This window comes from Hibiscus syriacus, unplaced genomic scaffold, assembly GCF_006381635.1.
Source record: "Hibiscus syriacus cultivar Baekdansim isolate YM2019G1 unplaced genomic scaffold, ASM638163v2 tig00111671_pilon, whole genome shotgun sequence".
NCBI classification, from domain to species: Eukaryota; Viridiplantae; Streptophyta; class Magnoliopsida; order Malvales; family Malvaceae; genus Hibiscus; species Hibiscus syriacus.
Genome location: NW_024063152.1, coordinates 1,219,582 through 1,245,916, shown reverse-complemented (window position 1 = coordinate 1,245,916; position 26,335 = coordinate 1,219,582). Strand labels below are relative to the sequence as shown.

The following is a 26,335-nucleotide window of genomic DNA, read 5'->3' as shown; positions in this document are numbered from 1 at the left end:
TTTTCCTTAAAATTTCTCATACCAGTCGTAGTCATCTCTCCTATTGAGATAATTTCTGAGGATTTTCAAGGAAATGCGCAAGACTATTAGGCCTGAAAATAGCACAAAGCAAAGAGGCGCCAAGATTGCAGACACCAAAATTAATTTAATGCAGCCGAGCAGCCCCGCTAGGCCTGAAAATATTGTGGCATAAAGGCAACATAATTAAATATATGATCGTCTAGATTAGGGAGTAACTAATTTGTACAAGGCAGTTAAGGGGAAAAGCTTCATAGAAAACATATAGAGATTTCGCATGAAAAAATATACAGCATTTGTACAATACTAGCAATTAAAAAAAATCAAAATCAACCATTCACCTTTCAGATTGTGTTGTTACAGACCAGACTGAGGTCAGGGGAGACGGAGAACTAATCTCATACAATACAGCTATGCTCAGGCAATAGTGCAGCTATGAACTGAAATTACTCGACAGAGTAAGGAAGGTGAGGTATTAGTCGTGCATGTAACCAAAGTGTGATCAAGTGACTCGTAGTTGACGGGCAAGAGACGAAAGGTGGGAGATTTGCATGACAGGGTTCCTGGGAATTCTGTCTAATTCTGTCTAAATCATCAATATTTTCAAAATTCTTATTTTCCCTCCAAAAATGCTAATCTAAGCCAGTTAAAACCTGCCAATCCCAAATCCTAACATGCAAAACAAAACAAAAAATACAAAAATAATAATTAACAAAAGTAGATGGAAGGAATTGATTTACCATTGATGATTTTGGGGAGGGACTCTGAATTTCAAGATGGCTGTAAAAGGGGCTGCTTCTGGAAAGCTAAACCTGCAGTTTCGGAAATAATAATAATAATAATAATAATAAAATCGAAATTTGGGGAAGTTAAATCAATCACTCGAACAAAACTCGCACTTTGTGTTGGGAGCTTTGGATTAGAGGTATGAATGGTGGACCGGCACCGAAGCGAACCGCCGATTAAGGCTCATTGAGTATTGAAATCGCCCTACCCATGAAACACCTATAAATTAAGAACAAAGACAAGGAAGTCTAGCTTTGCGGCGGAGTAGAAATGAAGGTTTACGGCGGCACCAATTAGGGTTCAAATGAAATAAACAAAAGAATACCAAACTTTATTTGTTGGGTTGAAATTGCCCTACCCACGAAACAACTATAAATTAAGAATATAGACAAGGAAGAAGCTTAGCGGCGGAGGAGAGACAATTGCAGAAATTTTGGGAGAATTTATACAAAACTTGCATAAGATAAAACTCCAACTTAATATTAGAAAATTTCTAAAATATTGATTTTTATTATTAAACCAAAATCATTTGTAGAGTTTGGAATCTCTTAAAATATTGATTAAAAGTAATAAAAAATAACATCAATTTTTTATAATTGATCTAAATATATAATTGATTTTAAATTTAATTAAATATTATTTCTATTAACTATATAATAATTATTTAACGCAATATAGTGATTAAATAATAATTTATGTTTTATGTTTCAAGTTTTATTTTTTAGAATTTTAATTTCTATTTTTAGGCATAATTAGAATGGGTATAGGTTGGGTTGGATCGGGTTTTCGATCAACCCGAGAAAAATACATTTTCTATCAAAAATTTTATTCAACCCTAGTTATGGTGACTCCACCCGACCTAAAACCCGACCAAAAACCCGACCAGTCTTTTAAAATAAAACATGTATTTGATCCAACAAAAATATATAAACATATATAATATTTTTAATTTTATTTGATAAAATAAGGATCTAATTGAATATATATATATATAAAGAATAATAATAATGCAATTATCTCTAAATATATAACGTATACTTACATTATTTTTTGGATTGGGTAGATCGAATATTTCTTCCAAAATCTGAACTCGAACTTATCTTCTAAAAAACCTGATCCAACTCAAACTTGAATTTTGAAAGAAAAAAACATAAGCCAATAGGGTTGGGTCTCGTCGAAGACCATCAAGTTTGAGTCTTGTGCCCATTCCTAGATATAATTTTAAAAAATAAGCCTAATATTTGATTAAATAGTCATTTAATTTCTTTTTTTTTCTTTAAACATTTTAGGTAAGATAACTTCTAACGTTTGACTAAATAGTCACTTTGACCTTATTCTTTTTTTTAGCATTTTGACCAACTAATGTTTAATATTTAAGATAAAATATTCATATTTTGGAATATTAATTGTTTGTTGACTTTGATTATCATTCATTGAGAGACCTTTTTATCTCAAAATAAAATATTAGATGCCAAAATACTCTAAAATATAAATACCAAAGTAACTACTTCATCAAATAATACAAATTTTTTAATATTATGTCTTTATTTTACAATCTTGTATCGATGATAGTTTAATTTAAATAATATTATTAGTGAATTAATGTGGTTAGTAAATAATATATCCTAACTATGAAGGATGGTTAGTGACTGTAAGAAGCACTGAAATAAGCTCTTGTTGGGGGTGGTTTTGGTGCATGATGGGTTGCATTTGTTCCAAGCCTTCTGCCATTGAAGATAGTAAGGAGTGTCCTAGAGAGAGACCTTCGAGTAAAGCCTCATCGGATGTTAGGGTACCAAGAGATACTTCTTCGAGGATGGGGCCAGTGAATATAGCCAAGGATCAATGTGATAACACAATGTTGAGTGATAAACAAGTGAGCGATTTGGTTCGATTACACAGTGAGAATTTGGATAGGAAAAGAGAGAAGATGGAGTATGTTGTTGTCCAACATCCAGGGATTGGTAGTGTTCCCAAAACCCTAATAGAAACACAGTAGCTTCCCGTATTAAGTTCCTCTGAAAATAAAACACAGAAATCCAAAAGAAAACAATCTCACATATTTGACAGGAAAAGTGATGTCATTTTTTACAAACAATTACATAAGCAGAAAACTGTAGAAAAAGATGAGTAATGGTGTGTAATCAAGTGGACAACTACCCTCCATTTGAGAGAGACATCATCAATGCAAAATTAACAGCTTCCTGTGTAATTAAAACATTAAGTTCTAACACACCCCACTCCAAAAATGTAGTTTTCTACTTGAAAATTAAACTGATCCGATCCCATCAAAACCAACCACTTCTCTGAAGGATCACATTTATTGTTTATTATCTGATTGTTCACTGAACTAGCTGTCCTCTCAAATATCTTAACAGGCTCAGAATCACCTGCTGGGAGTAAGACGCATAACACCAAAGAAACTTTATACAGTTGACTCAAAAAAGATACAATTTTAGAATTGCATAAAGCAAAGCTGTCTGTGATACTAGATAGTTAACAGAATAACATCTAACCTTCAATTGACCAATGATACACGGAGGTCTGTGTGACCAGGCCAAGCATTTTTGGGCTAATCCATTTCCAAAATACAACCTAGGCATGAAACAACAACAGTTTGATAAGCTAATGCAATCAAGCTCACTATCGACTATCATGATCGACTATCATTGAGGAACAATGAATGTTGAGAGGAATTAACAGAAAATGGAACCATTACAAGAAAAATTAAAAAAAAAATTGAGACGGCAGATAAGTTTCATCTGTTCAGGCATCTGTTGTGATTTCATTTTTGCTTTCATCTCTCTGTTAAATATTTGCAACTGATCTTGAAATGTTCCCCGTAGTTGACCAGTTGAGTTATAAAAGCAATGCCAAAGCAAACGAGTTTAAAGCAATAGAAAAAGAACAAAAATCAAAGGATACAAAATTAATAATACTGAACTTTTTCTCCTATTAAAAATACTATCTTTACAAGTATGCCAAGCACATCATGACTAGAATTCAAACACATTTTTCTTGTCTTATTGGACATAAATTGAAGTAATTTCTGCAGTAGTATCACTTCTAAGAGCTAAGTTGCTAACTAGCAGTTCCCAAAAACTTGAACAAAAAGTTGAGAAAATGCAGAAACCCAAGCAATATATACGATTAAAAACACTGCATTTTATCTTCAGGCAACCAAAGAAATTCACCATGCTCAGCTGGAAAAAAAACACTGCATTTTATCCAAGTAAGATTGAACTTTGCAGAACAAACAATTAAAACTAAAATTGAAATACCATTCATCAAATCATATGATGTTCCAGCAATAATTACTTTCGGCAGAAAACACAATTGATCTAACCAAAAGTTTTATTGCCATGAATAGAAAATGCCAATGATGATTTGTTTGCTTTGGAGCATTCAACTAGACAGCATGAATCAAGTCATCAGCTCTCCAAATACCACCTTGCGGAAGTTCAATCCTAGTCATGTTGCACTTAGCTGACTCAACACATTTACGGTAGAGTATCGACCTACTAGGAGATGTGCTGCCATAAAATATGGTATTTGCTAATTGACTTGTTCCCCACTGCTGCAGCAGAGAAAGATGTGCACTTGATAAATAACACACGGTTATTCAAATCATTTTCATAATCATAATCCATCTTTGGAAAACAAAGCTTAAGCATGAAATGGAGAGTAATGAAGTTAGTGATGAATCTGTTGTTATGATATACACAGCAAGGGCTGCAGAGCAAGCAGCATCGATGAACCCTGAGTATCTAAGGAAAGAAGCCGACATGAATAGCCGAAAAGCAACTAGGGAGACCAAGGGTCTCATTTCAACACAAGTAGCAAACAGAGTTGAGGAGACTGAAACTGCAAGCAGATCAATGGTAAAGGCAATTGACCTTTCTCAATTGGAATAACAAAATACAAAGAAACGAAACCAAGTCTTCATTCAATCCTCATATTCCTGAACTTCCCTTAACTCTGGTACTTCCGAGTTATTTAGAGCTCTCTTCGTTGTCGAAGAGCCTTTCTTCCCGCTGGTATTATCTACAACAATAACCATGAAAACTACAATACAAATCCAGTTCATTCAATAGACAAAGTATTCTCAACAACCAATTTCATATTAAGTTTGTCTCTAATATTAAACATTCCCTGTCATTTATGCCTATTTATACATCATATGATCCTTATAGATCACTGGTTTCCTTGAACGTGTGGATCTGCGGTTAGCCGGTGGTAATTCAACACCCTCTGAATCTTGGTTGATCAGTGTGTCTTCTGCTGCTGTCGTGTTACGGCCACCGCAGCCATCAGGAGGAGCTTTTTCTAGTTGAACCGAGTGGAAATCATTGTTAATTTTCAGGGGAACAGAAAATTTGAACCAAAAAACATCTGCAGGTCAAAGGAAAACAAAAATACAAACCCTTTCCTCTGCCTTGTGCTTCCTGATAAGCTTTGTCTTGCTTCTAATTTACATAAAAAAGAATTAAAATATCATAAACTCTGTAAACTCTATATGAAAATCACACGATTTAACAGAAAACTTGATTCTTACGGCAAGTTCAGTAAGGAATTCATCAAGTTCCTTCCGCCATAAAGAACGTGCAGTGGATCCCTTCAATTCTATAAGTTGCTTCTCGAGTTTATCCTTTTCAGAACAAATCTCATTGAACTTCTCAAGCAACTGATCAGTGATTGTCACAGAGAGTAGAAAGTCATAATCACGTTCTGTTGCTTCAGGGAAAGCCTTTCGCAAGTCAGCCAATACATGAGGCTTCTTCCTATGAACATCAATTTTTCGCTCTGCAATATGGCGGATAAACTTCAATTTTATCTCCTTCTCTGATATTTGTTGTTCAAGAGCATCCTCCATGGCCTTCTGCAGCATACAAATAGGTTGTCTTAAAATTTCAAAATGTTGCAGCAATAGGGATGCGATGAATGGCATCTAAGCTTGGAAAAATGATGTGGACTTATTTATATTTAATGTAAAAGATAAATCTTTTCAGTATTAACATTCTCTATTCTTCATTTTGTAAGAAGAGTTTTGAAACTAATAAGTTGTGTTCTGATCAGATACAAACAAACACGAAACTCTAAGGAACTTACCTTTCGTTTCACGTATAAATCCAACCTTGTCCGATAAAATCCAGCTAGGACTGCGTTTACACGCCAATTCAATGTCAATATTTCAATCATTTATCCAAAATAAAATAGTTTCGATACATACTTTCTTCTATGGAGTTATATTTCTTAATATTTCCTTCACCATCAAACAGATGCATGTTACTCGTGTTGACTTTTGTTGTTAGCTTCAACTTTTCTAACAAAACATCGTCTGCCATCTTCTCTTTCATGATGACCTCAAAGATAATCTTACCATTGCATTGTTTACATTCATATTTCTACAAATCATACACAATAAAAGTTATTACAAAATTTTTTGAAAAAATAGTTTTGAGAGTAGCAGAAGATACCTCAAATGAATCATCTTTGGACAAGATGGAATCCAAAGTCTTTTTATACATATCAGCACTTAAACCTACAGGTAATTCTGTGATTCTGACAGTTGTCTCTTCGGTCTCTATCACTCCACTAATAATGTAAGAGGTATTTGATGTAGGGACTTCGTCGATCTCTCCCCCAAAACCTTTATACCAAGGTTTCATGGGCACCATTGATCCAAAAGTAACCTTGTTATCCAGCAACAGCTTTAAATTAGTCACTATTTCTCTTGGATCATACTTAGGAACAAAAGAACTCCACCCTGTCCCAATTCCTTCACTCCCATTAACAAGAACCAATGGTAAAATTGGTACATACCTAAAAACCAAGAAAAAGACATCATTAGCGTTATATTATACATGGTTAGCAATGCAAAATATTAGCTATTCTAAATTTACCAGCGAGGCTCTACTAAACGATCATCAACCTCTAAGTAGTCCAGCAAACTATCATCAACCTCCGGAAATAAGTAACGAGTAATAGGAGCAAGTTGAACAGATAGGTATCTAGGTTTTGCTGCATCTTTTCCACCCTTTAATGTGAAAATAATAGGTTTTGTATTAGTATAGAAAAGAGTAGAAGATAATTTTTAAAATCAAGATGAACATCAACTAACCTCGTCGTGTGTGCCAAATATTCCGCTAGGCATTAGAAGGTTTATGTTGTTACTACCAACAAAATCTTTTGCCATTGAAATAATTGTACCATGTATACTTTGCACACCATGACGGTAACGAGAATGTTCGGAAACATTACCTGAAAACTCTGAAACCTTTATCGCTTCTGTTAAGTTCTTTTGAAAAGAACAGAAAATGATCTTTCGTTGCGTAGTCTTAATGCCATCAAAAACAGAAGCGATTGACCTCTTGTTATCAAGCATGGAGAAATGAACAAATTCTTCCTTGATGAATCGAGCATAACTGATTTGCTTCACACTGAGATCAAGATGGTAACTAGGCTGAAACATCATGAATTTCACAATTTAGAATCTAGAATCAATTTTTTTGTTAGAATAAACTATATAACCAACCTCATAGTCTCGCAGCCATTCTTTCCTCTTGTTCTCCATTTTCTTACTAAATGCCAGCTCCAATGCCTTCTGGTCTTCGACACCTTCCCATATAAACACTTTCAAACGATTTTCTATTTCTCCAAAGTATTTTTCTCCTTCCTCTTTTGTGCTTGATCCCAACCCCTACAATGAAAAAAAAATGAAGTATGACTACAAAACATAAACAGCAGATAGCTGAGTAAATCAATACTACTTAATGACAAACCTTTAAATAGTTGATCGACCATTCTTTCACCTTAAGCCTCATGCTTTTTCTCCACTCCTCGTATTCATGTAAGGAATCAAAATATTCCACCCTATTTTCCTCATTGTTTGTAACCTATATAAAGAAAGAAGATTAATTATAAAAAGACTATAAGTAAACATTTCATTGTTCACCGTATAAAATTATTTGTCAAAAAATACATACCTTGATAATAGGAGTAATAAAACACTGCAAGAATGACTCAATTTTCAGTAATGATGGCCAGCATGAATGGAAAAAATTTATTAAAAGCCCTTTGATGTGAGACCCGTCAAGATCTTGATCAGTCATAATCATAACATGTCCATATCTCAGAGTATCTACATTCTCGTACTCTTTCCCCAATTCGAGTCCAAGAATACGCTTGATATTCTTCAATTCAGTGTTTTTCATCAGCTCATCAATAGTGGTCGTGCTCACATTGCGAATTTTACCTCGCAATGGATAAACACCATAGTATTTTTTTTCTACAACATTAAGCCCAACCTCCTGCAAAACAAAAATTGCATTAAAAGATAAAGATAATACATCAATTTTCATTTTTCGTTTGCTCAATAATAATTAATTTTCTAATAATTAAAACAATACAGCTAAGAACATGGAAATAAAATGGAGTGTTGCAATCACACTACCGACAGACATTGAAAACAACACATTTAACAAAATAGCATACGATACAAACAAAAGAACACCTAAATTCAAACTAAAGATATAAGCAATTTGTCACATGAAACACATTAACTAAAGACACATATTTAATGCTAACAATAAATAGTCAATCTCATTGAAATAACAGTTAACCTTCATGGATGAGAGTTCTTATTACAAATCAATGCGACCCTCGAATCACATCCAACAATCTCCATTCCATTTTTTCTTCTGAAACACACAGTTTCTCATTGAAAATGGCTTTAAGCTCAACAATATTGGAATGCAAAATTCCAAAGAAGCCAAGGAACATACCACTAATCCTCCATTGACATCTATTAATATCTATCCACACCATGTCAAGCTTGACGAACATTTGGATGACCATTCACATTGAACTTCCTAGAGTTCTCTGAGGGTGCCAACCCCACCACACCCCCTCTAATAATTTTTACACTACTATCAACGTCACAAATAAAGGGGAGACCCACATATTGATTTCTGAATTAAATTCGAGTCTTCAAATGCATTAAGTCAATACATAGATTGTAATGTACATAAAAAAAATCGATTTAATATTATTCCATTTTTTCTTCTTCTGAAGCGCAATACGGTTTCTCATAATCCATATTGTCCACAAGCTTCGCAGAAAGCATTTCATCTTTTCCTAATAATTCTCACTAAGGGAGCATTAACGCATTGACACACAAAATCTCTTATAGAATGCGACATCACCGAAGTTAGTCCCCACCACTGGAAAGTTATCGACCATATTATCCATAAAAAATAGTAGTCCATAAGGATATGTTATCAGTCCTAACAAACTCAACACCATTCACACAGAAAGTGGAACGCTCCTATATCTTCCCAAAGGCTGATATTCACATCCCTTGATTCCAAGGATGTTGCTCCAAATAGTTGGGTATTACACATCTAATTAGTGTTTGCTATCCATGTCAAGCCACCATCACCAGATTTTTCTACCCTAAAACGTCTTTATAAAGAGTCTCTCTCGTTCTTGTACCCCAGCAGGCCAGCACACTCTCCTAATAGATTCAAGGTTCTATTAATCAATCAGCAGATCTCAATACCCCGTGCAAATGTTGGTTTAGATATGACCTTCTATCTGACCTTCAATATATTTCTTATTACATTGCTTCAACTCTATAAGAATTCCCTCCTCAGTTTCTCAAACTCATTCAACACTAGTATAGGGACTCGAAAGATTGACAAATAGAATAAAGGAATGGTGTATACTACTATTGATGTATGTCTCTCTTTAAACTTTCTAATAATAGACTTCAATGTAGAGAATCTTCTAAAATTATCTCCAAGTTGAATTCCAAGATAGTTAAAAAGAAACCTCCTCTCACTATCGATGACATCCGCCACCTTCGCAACCCTTTCATCATCTACCTTATCATGGAAAAACTTCGACCTCAAGTAATTAATTTTCAGTCCAAAGAGATTAAGTAACCTTTTAATGGCTAGGCCTTAGACTATTCTGCTTCAAAGAAAATTATGGTGGTGTTGCAAACTACATACGAGTAATCTCAAACCTCGAATTAGTCAAGACAATACCTTTAATTTGGAGCTTTCTATGGCTTTTCACACCATTAAATTGAAAGCTTCGACCACCATAACAAATAAAACGGAGACAAAAGGTCACCATGCCTTAATCCACTCTCCATTCAAAATTCCTTAGTTGGTGACCCACCGATACATGAGCCAAAGAAATACACTCTTTGACCAACTTTTTTCCATAGCAGGATTATTTGATTTTATGATTATTCAGTCACTCAAGAGTTAAATAAGATGCACAAAGGTTTAAAGCAAGCTCTTACTTGTACAAAAAAAATAAAGAACACTTACTACAAGTGGTTTTGCCGAATCCCCCTCGGTTAAAATGAGGGTGCAGAGTTCAGAATTAACGCCTCCTGCTTCAGCAGCATCGGATAATTTTGGAATATTGAGAATTCTTGAACTTCTACCGAGCTGCTTAATATCTTTGCCAAATCTTACCAATTCATCAATTTCAACATAAACTGCAATCATTCAAGAGCCAAATTAATTAATAAATTATTACTTGCCCTGACTTGAATAGAAATTAGCATTTTGAAAACTAACCTTTCTCCAAAAAATCTTCTGAAAGTTCACATATAGAGCCGAACTTGCTCTGATCAAGTGTCAAAGTTTCTTTAGTTTGAGAATCAAGAGTAGGGTTGTCAATAAGAGCATTGACAAAAACCCACATATTGTTCTTCACGTCAGCAACTTTCACATGATTCTTCTTCTTCCTCTTTTTCTTGTTTATTGATTCCATGACATATTTAGATATAAGATCAGTAACGTGATCAACGTGAGTTCCTCCTTTAATCGTAGATATGCCATTCACAAAACTGATCTGTTAAGTACAACAAATATCAATATAGATTACTCTGTAAACTTTGAAAAATTTAAATGAATGAAAAAAAATACCTGTTGAAATTGCCCTTCACTGAAACTCACACAAACTTCCCACCTCCCATTATCAACTTTCTCGTGCAAGCTGAAATAATAAATATTTTAAATGAATCAATCTTTTTGTGTAACATCAAATATAAACGAGTTAAATAAAATGTATTAGACCTTAAGAGGGGTTCGGCTTCTGTTTTAGAGACAACTTTAAGGTAATAGTCCACATATTTGATAAATGAATTTTCAAGACTCTGTCCATTGAATTTGACCTCTACATTGCTACCAAGACAAGCAGCTAAGTCGAATACTCTTTTTTTCATCAATGCAATCATATCGCTTTCCAATTCAATCATATTAAACTTAGCCAAGTCTGGCTTAAATGTAATTCTGGTCCAATTTTCCTCTTCACCGCATTCTTCAATAATAGGTTGAGTCCTTAGCCTCATATTGTCTATGAACTTCTGTTACAAGATATAAATTTAAATTTAAAATTTTACTTTGTTAACTAAAACATAAACCACATTCACAATCAAAATAAGAGATGAAAACAAAATTTTTACTAGTATAATAATTTAACGTTCTATTACTAAATAACCAAAAATTATTAAAGAAAAAACGCATCGACAATTGACTAATTATTACCAAAGGACAGATTCATTTGTCAACTGCATTATTTTATACATTAAGACAGAGACAGAACCCATAGCAGAACAGCTGCTACGTTAGGGCTTAACTGAAAAAAAATATTTTAAGAAATCATATGTCAACTGATTATATTATGAATATGTTAATTGTCAACTAACACGAACATAATAGGTGAGGAGAAGCCGGAGATAGTAACAAGAGGGAGTTGCTAACCATTTGTTGGAAAATAATGGATTTTTTATAAAAACTTTCAGGTAAACCACTTATCTGTAAAATTGAAGGTTTGAATAATAAAATCATGATTTTATATTCTATTCTATGATACATTTAAAACTCAAAACAATTGAATAATAAATGAGAAATTGATGTTTAAAGTAAGCACATTGCCGAACCTCGTAAAATTCTCGTGTTCTTTTGTTTTCTTTACCCGTTTTCGTCAACACAAATGTTTTTAAGGGCATTTAACTATAATATTGGCAAAACAATTTATAATATCGTGCATGTGTTTTGAATGTATAGACATTTAGCATTCAAGTTAATGACTAGATTGATGAAAAAATGGGATTAATGCGATCAAATCCGAAGGTCAGGTGCATATGATCTAATCTATACAAATTAATGGCATCCATGAACAAGATTTAGGAGATGTTTAATATGATATAATATGAGAGCTATAACACTTGTTTAATTCAAAGAATCCTCTTCCAATGAAAATTTCCCAACTATCAATCTCCAAGAACTGCTTCAGAAACTTAGATGAACTGAAGAACTATATGTGTCATAACACTTACAAATTCAGTCTTGATTAAGCTAAGATGATTATAAAATAGTATTTATTCTAAGTTTTACTCAATTTTTTGGATCGAGGGATGGCAATTCCAACAGCTCCAGAACGAACAACCAGAAAAGCAAAAAGAAGGAACCGATACTGCTATAATAACCTGAAGAACCCAACACAAACTCATCGAAAGCCTCCAAAATTTGGAATACGGATTACTAAACAACCAACAAAAACACCAGCCAAACAACCCTACCACAAAATTCTTCGAAAAACCAGAACAATTTCACCTCAACAGACCACACCAACCAAGGATAAAAACACAAACCACATAATACAATTGACAGTAACACCAGCCCACCCCACAAGCCTCCACAGAAATGAGCAAAACAAGGACTGCCTGACTCCAAAACATCAAGCACAAAAATCCTCAAGAACAGCATCCTAACCTTCTGAATGATAAATCCACCATAACACCTCGGAAACCAAGATTACAACACCATGGAACATCCAAAAAACACTCCCTTCACCCTCTCATCAAAAGAAACCTATATAGTCCTAGACTCACTCCATCAGAGACTATAATCTGAACAAATTACACACTTAAGAAATCGATCCAGACCCCGCTGCAAATCGAATAAAAAACACAAACTAAGATGTTCTCAAAGACCGAAAGCAAACACCTAAACAACCCCAACAATACTCTAACTAACGTCAACGCATAACTAAGGACAAAATCTTTTAAAGAACCACAGTTTCAGGACTACCAACCATAAGTCCAAGTTGCCTACCTAAAGATTGTTAACTAAAACATAAACCACATTCACAATCAAAATAAGAGATGAAAACAAAATTCTTACTAGTATAATAATTTTACGTTCTATTACTAAATAAATTATTAATATAAAATTAACTTTAACAATTAAAATAAAATTACATGTTTATAATGCTTCCTTCGTTTTCCATCGGCAGTCTCCACAACAAACTCAGTCGAAAATATATTTGTAATCTTCGCTCCAAAACCATATCGACCACCTCAGATCCTTTTGACATCGTCGTCGAAATTACTTCCCGTCAAAAGATGACCAAAATATATTTCCGGCACGAAAACTCCTCCTTCCTTCTCAACCGGAATACCCTCACCATTATTATAAATAGATACCAAATTGATCGACACGTCAATGCTTACCATAATAGAATCCATAGATGGACAACGCCATCTAATATCTGCAGCATTAACCAAAATTTCGTCAAAAATTTGCAACAAACCAGTGACAAAACTAACTTCCCGGTATACCATCTTCTCATCCTCAAAAACCCAAAGAAATTCAGTAGTAAGATGGATTGAGCTGATAAACACTTCCGGCCGCTGCAAGATAAATTGATCGAGACTTTTTCTGGAAAACATGAATTTTAAAATTTTATAGAGCATAAGAACCCTAAAAGACAAACAAAAACTGTCTTTAGTGGCAGTGGCCAAGCCAAATAAATCGTTCAAAGAGGAGACAGAGTGAAAACCCGGCCGTTATGTAGCATCTGAGAACAAGAAAGCAGACATGCTTTGCTTTCCTCCAATTCTGCCACCACGAACGGAATCTTTGCTTTACTCGAACAGAACACAAAATCGTTCAAAGAGGAGACAGAGTGAAAACCCGGCCGTTATGTAGCATCTGAGAACAAGAAAGCAGACATGCTTTGCTTTCCTCCAATTCTGCCACCACGAACGGAATCTTTGCTTTACTTGGACAGAACACGAGCTGAATCTGACTAACCACTAAGGAATCTGAGCGATCGCACCTTCCCCGTGGGAGAAAGAACCTTGCTTACTCTAGCCTTTTAACATCCTTGACCCACCACTCTTTAAGGACCTTCAATATCTCGGTGAAGAAGTTCGTTTAAAATAAAATGGCAGGGGGAGACGGTGATGAAGATCGAAATGAGTCTGGTAATTAATTTTCTGTTAAATGCAGCACAGGAAGAACAGCTTAGGCTCCGCCCCTCGCAATAAAATATTAATAAATTTGATAAATTCTATATTTAACACCTAAATTACTACCTTTATTTTATTATTGTACCTAAACTTTATTTATAATGTAAATTGGTGTTTGTTTTCAAAATATAACATTATATTTAAAAATAAGTTTTTTAAAATGTAACGTTATTTAACATATAAATAAGAATATGTAGATACATATTTAATTAAAAGAATACAAGATTATGTAGAAGATGATTTTAATTTATTTATTAAATTATCCCTGTTAAATATTTTCTTCTTAACAATCATAGAACTAATTCATTATATTATCTAAATTTTATAAAAAAGTTACATTCGACATATTAAATATAACTAGAATATTTAAAAGGATTACACAGATTGTATTTATTTTTTTCATCATATATGATAAGACTTTAAGTTAACTTTTAAGGACTAAAAATAATTATTTAAGTTATACTAAAATATATATTTTAGAGTTGGGAACTCACCTTAAATGATGATCAAGCTTTCTAATGAGTGTAGAATCAAAAGTAACGTACTATCAAAACTTTAAGTTTTAATACATTAATTATCGAACAAAATTCGAGTATTTTATAATAATTTCATTATGATAAACTTACAAGTTAAATTCTCGTATAAGAAACAAGGTTCAAATTTAACTTGTCTTAATCGAACATTTTTAATCAATATTTATTTAATGAGCTAGACATTAAAACAATATATTTAAAATATAATATTAAATACATTATAAATATAATATTAATAAAAATATATTCAATATGAAATTATTATTTAAATATGTGTAATAATTTTTAAATAGTAATTAATAATTTTTAAATAGTAAATTAACATGAAATAAAAACATAATAAATATACACCCAAATAATAATTATCTTAGTCATAGTAGAATTCATTATCTCAAAATAGTTTTATCTGAAATGATAAGAACTAATAAATAATTATCAAACAAATGAAAATAATATTTTTATTAAAGTAATTATTATCATTGATAATATTCTTTTTTTTAACGAAAATAAGGACAAACTGAAATAAAATTTCGAATTTATGTTTACCGTTAGAATTAAAGTCTTTCTCTATGCTGACACTTCTAAATTTGACTCAAACACCAAATCAGATTATTGTTCATTTATCGTTGATAACCGATCCTTTTTTTGTTTTTGGCTTAATCCCCAAGCAAGTTCTGAAACTAACCTTTTTTTTTCCTAAATAAGTGCCTAAAACATTTTTTTTGGACCATTTATGTATCTAACGTTACAAACACTTCCACTTTAAATGTTCAAGACGTAACAGTCGTTAGTTTTTCCTATTAAGTGACATGTGTTACAATCTGATAATTTTTTAATTTATATTTTAAAAAATATTAAAAATATTATCATATTTATAACAAAAACTCTAATTTCTTTTAAATCACAAAAAGCCTCAAAATCCCTAAATCTCTAAATTCTAACACTAAACCACCGCCACCGCCCTTTTTGACCACGATCATCGTCGTCGACAGTCTCTGGCGTCATCCTAGTTATACGCCGCCATAGTTGTTGTCGATTAGCGTCGGAATCGCGTGGGATTGTGATTTTTATCATAGGGTTTGTAGGGTATATAAAACGTCGATTGGTCGACGATAGGTCATGATTTCATAGGGATTTTGGTCTATGAGGGAGGTGAGGTCGAGTTGAGCTTCGACGATGACAAAGGGTAGTGGTCAGCGTAGATTTAAGGGTTGAAACGAATGTCTTCAATGTTTTGGGGTTATTTCAAAATTTATGTCTTCAATGCTTTGGGGTTATTTCAAATTTTATGTGTTTTCTTTTTAAAATTATTTTTTTTATTTTATATAAAAAAATTTAAATTATCATATTGTGACATGTGTCACTTAATAGTGAAAATTAACTCCGTTGACAGTTCGGACACCTAGAGTGGTAACGTTTGTAACGTTAGGCACCAGGATGGTCAAAAAATAATGTAGGCACCTATTCGGGAAAAAATGTATAGTTTGGACACTTATTTGAGTATTAAGCCTAGAAATTAACCCATTTTTACTAAAGGTTTAAATATACAAAAGGTGCCATTCCTCTTTTTTCAGTTTAGTGTATAATGTTTATTTCGTTCTAGTTTGGCGCCTAACGTTTCATTCTGTCACTCAAACTGAGACAAACCATGACAGACTGTTAGTTTTCTCCTTTAAGTGACACGTGTCACAATTCGATAATTTTAAAATTTTTATATAAAATAAGAAAAAATTATATATTTTTTTAAAAATTAACGTCGTTGAATATTCGGACACTTAAAGTGATAACGTTTGTAACATTAATCACCTAAATGATACGAAAAATTATTATAAGCGCCTACTCAGGAAAAAGAGTATATAGTCCGGACACTTATTTGGTATTAAGACTTTTCTCTCTCTATATATATATATATATGCGTGTATCGGAGTCTTTTGTTTTAAGGTTTGTTTTCACCAACTTTCAATTCTTTAAATGTATTTATTACTTAGTTTATCTATTATGGTTTTATCAATTCTTAGCTAAATCTTCTTTCCATGATCTAAACCCCCATAACTAAGGTCAAAGATCTTCTGATGAAGCACCAGGAATACTTGCTAAAATTGACACTCCATTCATGAAAACATATGATGTTCCAGGAATAATTAATTGATCTAAACATAAATAAAAAATGCTGTTGATGGTTGGTTTGCATTGCAGCATTCAACTAGACAGCATGAATCAAATCATCGGCTCTCCAAATACCACCCAACGGAAGTTCAATCCAAATCCTGTCGCACTTTGCTGCCTCAACACACTCACGGTAGAGTCTCGACTGCCTTGGAGATGTGCTGCCATAAAATCTAACTTTGGGGTGCATCAAAGTACCAGAAGCGAATATGGTATTCGCTAATACATTTGCTTCCCCCACTGCTGGAACAGAGAAAGAAGTGCACCCGATAAACAACACCCGGTTATTCAAATCATTTTCATAAACCCAATCCATCTTTGCAAAATCAAGCTTAAGGAGTTCCAAAGATGAGCTATCAGACAACAGTTGCAGATCTGCACCAGACACAATGAGTTTAGCATAATGCACACTACTTCGTGAGAGTGGACAATGATCAACCAGAATAGTCCACCCTTTAAGTTCAACATTGAAGGCACCCAATTGACCTTCTCTAAAAACACAATAGAAAACTCCGTTGGTGTAGGCAGCATCGACAGCACAATTAAACCGATCAAAACCATCAAACTCAAAAGTCTTCCATGAACAATCACCGGCAGAACATAACTTAATACAAATTTTTCCATTTTCACTCCACAAAAGAAAGATGGTACATTTTGGGGATGTTGCATTCAAGGAAAACGTCGCCACCTGAAATGTGGGAGGTCCCCCTAAATACGGAAGCCTAATTACCTCAGTTGTTAACGGAGAGTACAAAAAGAGGGACTCTTTTTTTTCTTCAATAAAGCCGTACACTTTGAAAAGAACCCACCCATATAAAGAAGCACAAGGTCGTGCCTTACGGAAAAGTAGATACTCTAGTCCTCTGCTCCTTTCTTCGACGAGGTACTCTCTGGAAAGAGGGTCCAGCAGCCGGCACTCACCTTGTATTAGATACAAAGAGGCATAACGCCAACAAAATTTCATTGCCCAGGGGAGTTCACCAATAGCAGGAATACAAGTGTTTGGGACTGACCAAGCCTTGCAAACTGCTCGTATCCGGCTTCGATCTACCCAATGCAAACGTCCAATTATACGTTCAAGGATGTCGAGGGGGAGATCCGATCAATTGGGCCCATGTCTACTCAGTCGCCGCCTCTTTGAAATCTGTTTTTCCTTAAAATTTCTCGTACCAGTCGTAGTCATCTCTCCTATTGAGATAATTTCTGAGGATTTTCAAGGAAATGAGAAAGACTATTAGGAAGATGAGGCTAATCAATGAAAGACAGGAAGGGCGGCTGGAGCCGGACTGGTTACAAGGGGTTCTTCTCTTGACAACTGTCCTAATTTGTTGGATGATTCTTTGGGTTTCAATGGGCTACGTTTTTTTATGCGGTTGACTTTAACTAGACAATCAAACCAGACTTGAGATACAGTTTCAAACGTGTTGGATGACTTGTGCAGACATCACCCATCCAAACTTATACAACTGAAAATGTTTTTCCCCCTCTCTTTTTGAAGAGAGAAAATAGCACAAAGCAAAGAGGCGCCAAGATTGCAGACAACAAAATCTAATTTAATGCAGCCGAGCAGCCCCGCTAGTCCTGAAAATATAGTCTAGATTAGGGAGTAACTAATTTGTACAAGGCAGTTAAGGGGGAATAGCTTCATAGAAAACATATAAAGAGATTTCGCATGAAAAAATATAAAGCATTTGTACAATAATAGCAATTAAAAAAAATCAAAATCAACCATTCTCCTTTCAGATTGTGTTTTACAGACCAGACAATAGTGCAGCTATGCTCAGGCAATAGTGCAGCTATGAACTGAAATTACTCGACAGAGTAAGGAAGGTGAGGGATTACCCGTGCATGTAACAAAAGTGTGATCAAGTGACTCGTAGTTGACGGGCAAGAGACGAAAGGTGGGAGATTTGCATGACAGGGTTCCTGGGAATTCTGTCTAAATCATCAATATTTTCAAAATTCTTATTTTTCCCTCCAAAAATGCTAATCTAAGCCAGTTAAAACCTGCCAATCCCAAATCCTAATTAAAACATGCAAAACAAAACAAAAAATACAAAAATAATACTTAACAAAAGTAGATGGAAGGAATTGATTTACCATTGATGATTTTGGGGAGGGGCTCTGAATTTCAAGATGGCTTTAAAAGGGGCTGCTTCTGGAAAGCTAAACCTGCAGTTTCGGAAATAATAAATATAATAAAAAATCGAAATTTGGGGAAGTTAAATCAATCACTCGAACAAAACTCACACTGTGTTGGGAGCTTTGGATTAGAGGTATGAATGGTGGACCGGCATCGAAGCGAACCGCCGATTAAGGCTCATTGAGTATTGAAGTTGCCTTACCCATGAAACAACTATAAATTAAGAATAAAGACAAGGAAGAACCTCTGCGGCGGAGGAGAGACAAGTGCAGAAATTTTGGGAGAATTTATACAAAACTTGCATAAGATAAAACTCCAACTTAATATTAGAAAATTTCTAAAATATTGATTTTATTATTAAACCAAAATCATTTGTAGAATTTAGTTTACAATCTCTTAAAAAATTGATTAAAAGTAATAAAAAATAACATCAAAAATTTGATTCAACCCTAGTTTATGGTGACTCCACCCGACCAGTCTTTTAAAATAAAATATGTATTTAATCCAACACAAATATATAAACATATATAATATTTTTAATTGTATTTAATAAAATAAGGATCTAATTGAATATATATATAGAGAGAGAATAATAATAATGCAATTATCTCTAAATATATAATGTGTACTTACATTATTTTTTGGATTGGGTAGGTCGAATATTTCTTCCAAAATCTAAACTCGAACTTATCTTCTAAAAAATCTGATCCAACTCAAACTTGAATTTTGAAAGAAAAAAAACATAAGCCACTAGGGTTGGGTCTCGTCGAAGACCATCAAGTTTGAGTCTTGTGCCCATTCCTAGGCATAATTTTAAAAAATACGCCTAATATTTGATTAAATAGTCATTTAATTTCTTTTTTTTTCTTTAAGCATTTTAGGTAAGATAACTTCTAACGTTTGACTAAATAGTCACTTTGACTTTATTTTTTTAGCATTTTGACCAACTAATGTTTAATATTTAAGACAAAATATTCATATTTTGGAATATTAATTGTTTGTTGACTTTGATTATCATTCATTGAGAGATCTTTTTATCTCAAAATAAAATATTAGATGCCAAAATACTCTAAAATATAAATACCAAAGTAACTACTTCATCAAATAATACAATTTTTTTAATATTATGTCTTTATTTTATAATCTTGTATCGATCATAGTTTAATTTAATTAATATTATTAGTGAATTAATGTGGTTAGTAAATAATATATTGTAACTTTGAGCAGATGATGAAGTATGGACGAGGGTGATATAATTGAATATTTTTAAGAAAAAGGTGGACCCAATAGAAAATGATTTGTATAGTAGTTCTCCCACCTAACTGTATCAATGAAGGGTTGATTTTCTGTTGTAGGGTTGTTAAAACATTATTCGTTGAAATAAGGTCTAATCGAAATTATTTTCTGGTTTATTGTGAATGCTACAGTACCTGTTGGAAGTCGTTGGGAACACAATGCGTCTTTGGAAAGTCGCCGAGAACATAGTGTGTCTTCGGAAAAGTCACCGGAAGACGATGCTTCTTCAACTAAAAGCCTTTCAAGTAATAATTGTCATATGTGATTCTTAACCTTGCTTGTAGTCACACGAACCAAGTGGTCTATGTGGTAAATGAATAAATGTTATTCGTCTACTATAGAGCGTTGCTTGTAGTCACACGAACCAAGTGGTCTATGTAGTCACTTTGTTGAATTCTTCTACTCTTAAAAGTTGTAGAACACTGCTATTTACTTAAAGAAATATTTCATAACTTTTAATAGTCGAAAGAATTAACAAAATAGCGTTCTATAATCGAGGAATTATTTGCGCAATTTATCTTTTTTAAATAATAATCGTCATATGTAATAATTTCTTAATCTTGCTTGTAGGCTATATTAAATAATTATTCTTCAAATCAATAAATAATGATAAATAAATAAATAAAAGAAATCAAACCAATTCATAATAATAGTAATAATAAATTCTAAAATCATTTCATGTTAGTCATACATTAGGGTTTGACAAATTGAATTTTGAATTAGATCTCTACAAATTAAACCTATAACTAATATTTTCCCATCAATTAAGTGACATTGTTTTAATGTTGCGTTTTCACAGTTTTATTGGCTAAAGTATTAGAACGGTTACTTTCATTTTATAAGTGTTTATTTTTTTATTTAATTTAGAAAAAAATATTTTGATCATTTATGTTGTCGATATGTAATGTTTTAGTTATTGAAACATAAATATTGTTAGTTTGATGGTATTATTAAATTTACGAAGTTTGAGACATTTTTGATGAAATATAAATCAGATTCATGTTTATGAGGTAAAAAATAAGTGAAGTAAAAATTTTGGGTCTAACAATCGCCGATCTAACTACCAATGGCAGATGATTTTGATTAGATTTAGGGGTTAAGTTGATATTGTATCTAAAGTTTATAGGTCAAATTAAAAATTAGGCTTAATACCAAAATAAGTGCCTAAACTATATATTTCTCCCCAAATAGATGTCTATTTTTTGGACCATTTAAGTGCCTAATGCTACAAACTTGACCACATTAGGTGCTCGGGCCGTAATAACCGTTAATTTTCTCCGTTTAGCGACACACGTCATAATATAATAATTTTATAATTTTTTTTAAAATTAAAAATATTATTACATTTATAAAAAAAACTTCATTTCTATTAAATTACAAAAAAGTCTCAAAATCCCTAAAATCTCCAAATCCTAACACTAAACTACCACCACCCCCTCTCCGGCCATGACCGCCGTCGCCAACGTAGTCTCTGTCATCGTCCTAGTTATACGATGCCGTAGTTATCGTCGATTGGTCATCAGAATCGCATGAGATCGCGATTTTCATCATAGGGTTTGCGGGGTATAAAACATCGATTCACAGTCGATCGACAATCGTTAGGTCACGATTTCGTAGGGGTTTTGGTCCCCAGCAGGAGGTGAGGTCGGGTAGAGCTTCGTCGACGACAAAGGGCGACGGTCGGAGTAGGTTTAGGTGTTAAAATGAAGGTTTTCAATGTTTTAGAGGTATTTCGAAATTTATGCCTCTTTTTAAAAAAATATAATGTTTTTTTTATTTTATATGACAAAAATTAAATTATAAAATTGTGACATGTGTCACTTAACGGAGTAAAATAACATCGTTATCGGTTCAGACAATTAAAGTGATAACGTTTGTAACATTAGTCACCTAAATGGTCCGAAAAATACTATAGGCGCCTATTCAGGAAAAGGAGTTATAGTTCGGACACTTATTTGGGTATTAAGCCTTTTCTCTCTCTGTATATATATATATATATATATATATATATATTGATATATTGTATCGGAGTCTTGTGTTTTAAGGTTTGTTTTCACCAACTTTCAATTCTTTAAATTTATTTATTACTTAGTTAATCTATTATGGTTTTATCAATTCTTAGCTAAATCTTCTTTCCATGATCTAAACCCCATAACTAAGGTCAAAGATCTTCTGATGAAGCACCAGGAATACTTGCTAAAATTGACACTCCATTCATGAAAACATATGATGTTCCAGGAATAATTAATTGATCTAAACATAAATAAAAATGCTGTTGATGGTTGGTTTGCATTGCAGCATTCAACTAGACAGCATGAATCAAATCATCGGCTCTCCAAATACCACCCAACGGAAGTTCAATCCAAATCCTGTCGCACTTTGCTGCCTCAACACACTTACGGTAGAGTCTCGACTGCCTTGGAGATGTGCTGCCATAAAATCTAACTTTGGGGTGCATCAAAGTACCAGAAGCGAATATGGTATTCGCTAATACATTTGCTTCCCCCACTGCTGGAACAGAGAAAGAAGTGCACCCGATAAACAACACCCGGTTATTCAAATCATTTTCATAAACCCAATCCATCTTTGCAAAATCAAGCTTAAGGAGTTCCAAAGATGAGCTATCAGACAACAGTTGCAGATCTGCACCAGACACAATGAGTTTAGCATAATGCACACTACTTCGTGAGAGTGGACAATGATCAACGAGTGGACAATGATCAACCAGAATAGTCCACCCTTTAAGTTCAACATTGAAGGCACCCAATTGACCTTCTCTAAAAACACAATAGAAAACTCCGTTGGTGTAGGCAGCATCATTAGCACGATTAAACCGATCAAAACCATCAAACTCAAAAGTCTTCCATGAACAATCACCGGCAGAACATAACTTAATACAAATTTTTCCATTTTCACTCCACAAAAGAAAGATGGTACATTTTGGGGATGTTGCATTCAAGGCAAACGTCGCCACCTGAAATGTGGGAGGTCCCCCTAAATAGGGAAGCCTAATTACCTCAGTTGTTAACGGAGAGTACAAAAAGAGGGACTCTTTTTTTTCTTCAATAAAGCCGTACACTTTGAAAAGAACCCACCCATATAAAGAAGCACAAGGTCGTGCATCAAGGAAAAGTAGATACTCTAGTCCTCTGCTCCTTTCTTCGACAAGGTACTCTCTGGAAAGAGGGTCCAGCAGCCGGCACTCACCTTGTATTAGATACAAAGAGGCATAACGCCAACAAAATTTCATTGCCCAGGGGAGTTCACCAATAGCAGGAATACAAGTGTTTGGGACTGACCAAGCCTTGCAAACTGCTTGTATCCGGCTTCGATCTACCCAACGCAAACGCCCAATTATACGTTCAAGGATGTCGAGGGGGAGATCCGACCAATTGGGCCCATGTCTACTCAGTCGCCACCTCTTTGAAATCCGTTTTTCCTTAAAATTTCTCGTACCAGTCGTAGTCATCTCTCCTATTGAGATAATTTCTGAGGATTTTCAAGGAAATGCGCAAGACTATTAGGCCTGAAAATAGCACAAAGCAAAGAGGCGCCAAGATTGCAGACACCAAAATCTAATTTAATGCAGCCGAGCAGCCCCGCTAGTCCTGAAAATATTATGGCATAAAGGCAACATAATTAAATATATGATCGTCTAGATTAGGCAGTACTAATTTGTACAAGGCAGTTAAGGGGAAAAGCTTCATAGAAAACATATAAAGAGATTTCGCATGAAAAAATATACAGCATTTGTACAATACTAGCAATTAAAAAAAATCAAAATCAACCATTCTCCTTTCAGATTGTGTTGTTACAGACCAGACTGAGGTCAGGGGAGAACTAATCTCATACAATACAGCTATGCTCAGGCAATAGTGCAGCTATGAACTGAAATTACTCGACAGAGTAAGGAAGGTGAGGGATTACTCGTGCATGTAACAAAAGTGTGATCAAGTGACTCGTAGTTGACGGGCAAGAGACGAAAGGTGGGAGATTTGCATGACAGGGTTCCTGGGAATTCTGTCTAAATCATCAATATTTTCAAAATTCTTATTTTTCCCTCCAAAAATGCTAATCTAAGCCAGTTAAAACCTGCCAATCCCAAATCCTAATTAAAACATGCAAAACAAAACAAAAAATACAAAAATAATACTTAACAAAAGTAGATGGAAGGAATTGATTTACCATTGATGATTTTGGGGAGGGACTCTGAATTTCAAGATGGCTGTAAAAGGGGCTGCTTCTGGAAAGCTAAACCTGCAGTTTCGGAAATAATAATAATAAAAAAAATCGAAATTTGGGGAAGTTAAATCAATCACTCGAACAAAACTCGCACTTTGTGTTGGGAGCTTTGGATTAGAGGTATGAATGGTGGACCGGCACCGAAGCGAACCGCCGATTAAGGCTCATTGACTATTGAAATCGCCCTACCCATGAAACACCTATAAATTAAGAACAAAGAAAAGGAAGTCTAGCTTTGCGACGGAGTAGAAATGAAGGTTTACGGCGGCACCAATTAGGGTTCAAATGAAATAAACAAAAGAATACCAAACTTTATTTGTTGGGTTGAAATTGCCCTACCCACAAAACAACTATAAATTAAGAATAAAGACAAGGAAGAAGCTTTGCGGCGGAGGAGAGACAAATGCAGAAATTTTGGGAGAATTTATACAAAACTTGCATAAGATAAAACTCCAACTTAATATTAGAAAATTTCTAAAATATTGATTTTATTATTAAACCAAAATCATTTGTACAGTTCAGAATCTCTTAAAATATTTGATTAAAAAGTAATAAAAATAACATCAATTTTTTTATAATTGATCTAAATATATAATTGATTTTAAATTTAATTAAATATTATTTCTATTAACTATATAATAATTATTTAACGCAATATAGTGATTAAATAATAATTTATGTCTTATGCTCCAAGTTTTATTTTTTAGAATTTTAATTTCTATTTTTAGGCATGATTAGAATGGGTATAGGTTGGGTTGGATCGAGTTTTCGATCAACCCGAGAAAAATATATTTCCCATCAAAAATTTGATTCAACCCTAGTTGACGGTGACTCCACCCGACCTAAAACCCGACCAGTCTTTTAAAATAAAACATGTATTTGATCCAACACAAATATATAAACATATATAATATTTTTAATTTTATTTGATAAAATAAGGATCTAATTGAATATATATATAGAGAGAGAGAATAATAATATTTCAATTATCTCTAAATATATAATGTATACTTACATTATTTTTTGGATTGGGTCGGTCGAATATTTCTTCCAAAATCTGAACTCGAACTTATCTTCTAAAAAACCTGATCCAACTCAAACTTGAATTTTGAAAGAAATAAAAAAACATAAGCCACTAGGGTTGGGTCTCGTCGAAGACCATCAAGTTTGAGTCTTGTGCCCATTCTTAGGCATAATTTTAAAAAATATGCCTAATATTTGATTAAATAGTTATTATTTTTTTCTTTAAGAATTTTAGGTAAGATAACTTCTAACGTTTGACTAAATAGTCACTCTGACCTTATTCTTTTTTTTAGCATTTTGACCAACTAATGTTTAATATTTAAGACAAAATATTCATATTTTGAAATATTAATTGTTTGTTGACTTTGATTATCATTCATTGAGAGATCTTTTTATCTCAAAATAAAATATTAGATGCCAAAATACTCTAAAATATAAATACCAAAGTAACTACTTCATCAAATAATACAATTTTTTTAATATTATGTCTTTATTTTACAATCTTGTATCGATCATAGTTTAATTTAATTAATATTATTAGTGAATTAATGTGGTTAGTAAAATAATATATTGTAACTTTGAGCAGATGATGAAGTATGGACGAGGGTGATATAATTGAATTTTTTTAAGAAAAAGGTGGACCCAATAGAAAATGATTTGTATAGTAGTTCTCCCACCTAACTGTATCAATGAAGGGTTGATTTTCTGTTGTAGGGTTGTTAAAACATTATTCGTTGAAATAAGGTCTAATCGAAATTATTTTCTGGTTTAGTGTAAATGCTACAGTAC

General features: G+C 33.4%; 1 protein-coding gene, 1 long non-coding RNA gene and 1 pseudogene across 13 annotated transcripts in view; all 3 read right to left on the bottom strand.

The window, feature by feature from the left end:
* Positions 1-4: 4 nt before the first annotated feature.
* LOC120167163 lies at positions 5-1,226 on the bottom strand. The gene is made up of 3 exons (XR_005520013.1): positions 918-1,226; positions 759-830; positions 5-173 (listed from the first exon to the last, which is right to left on the bottom strand). It is a non-coding gene; the product is annotated as an uncharacterized LOC120167163 (long non-coding RNA).
* A 3,524-nt stretch (positions 1,227-4,750) lies between these two features.
* LOC120167328 lies at positions 4,751-13,561 on the bottom strand (annotated as a pseudogene).
* Positions 13,562-16,766: 3,205 nt separating this feature from the next.
* Positions 16,767-26,335, bottom strand: part of LOC120167158 (F-box/kelch-repeat protein At1g57790-like) — a 45,010-nt gene continuing 35,441 nt past the window's right edge. For 10 of the 12 annotated variants that reach the window (XM_039176255.1, XM_039176257.1, XM_039176258.1 and 7 more), the window contains one exon: positions 22,474-23,376. In XM_039176255.1, coding sequence (XP_039032186.1) covers positions 22,587-23,376 — 790 coding nt within the window. In that variant the 3' untranslated portion in view covers positions 22,474-22,586. Of the gene's footprint in view, positions 17,573-22,473; positions 23,890-24,466; positions 24,930-26,335 lie in introns of those variants that run through there. The other 2 variants (XM_039176248.1, XM_039176247.1) reach the window with 2 other exon arrangements.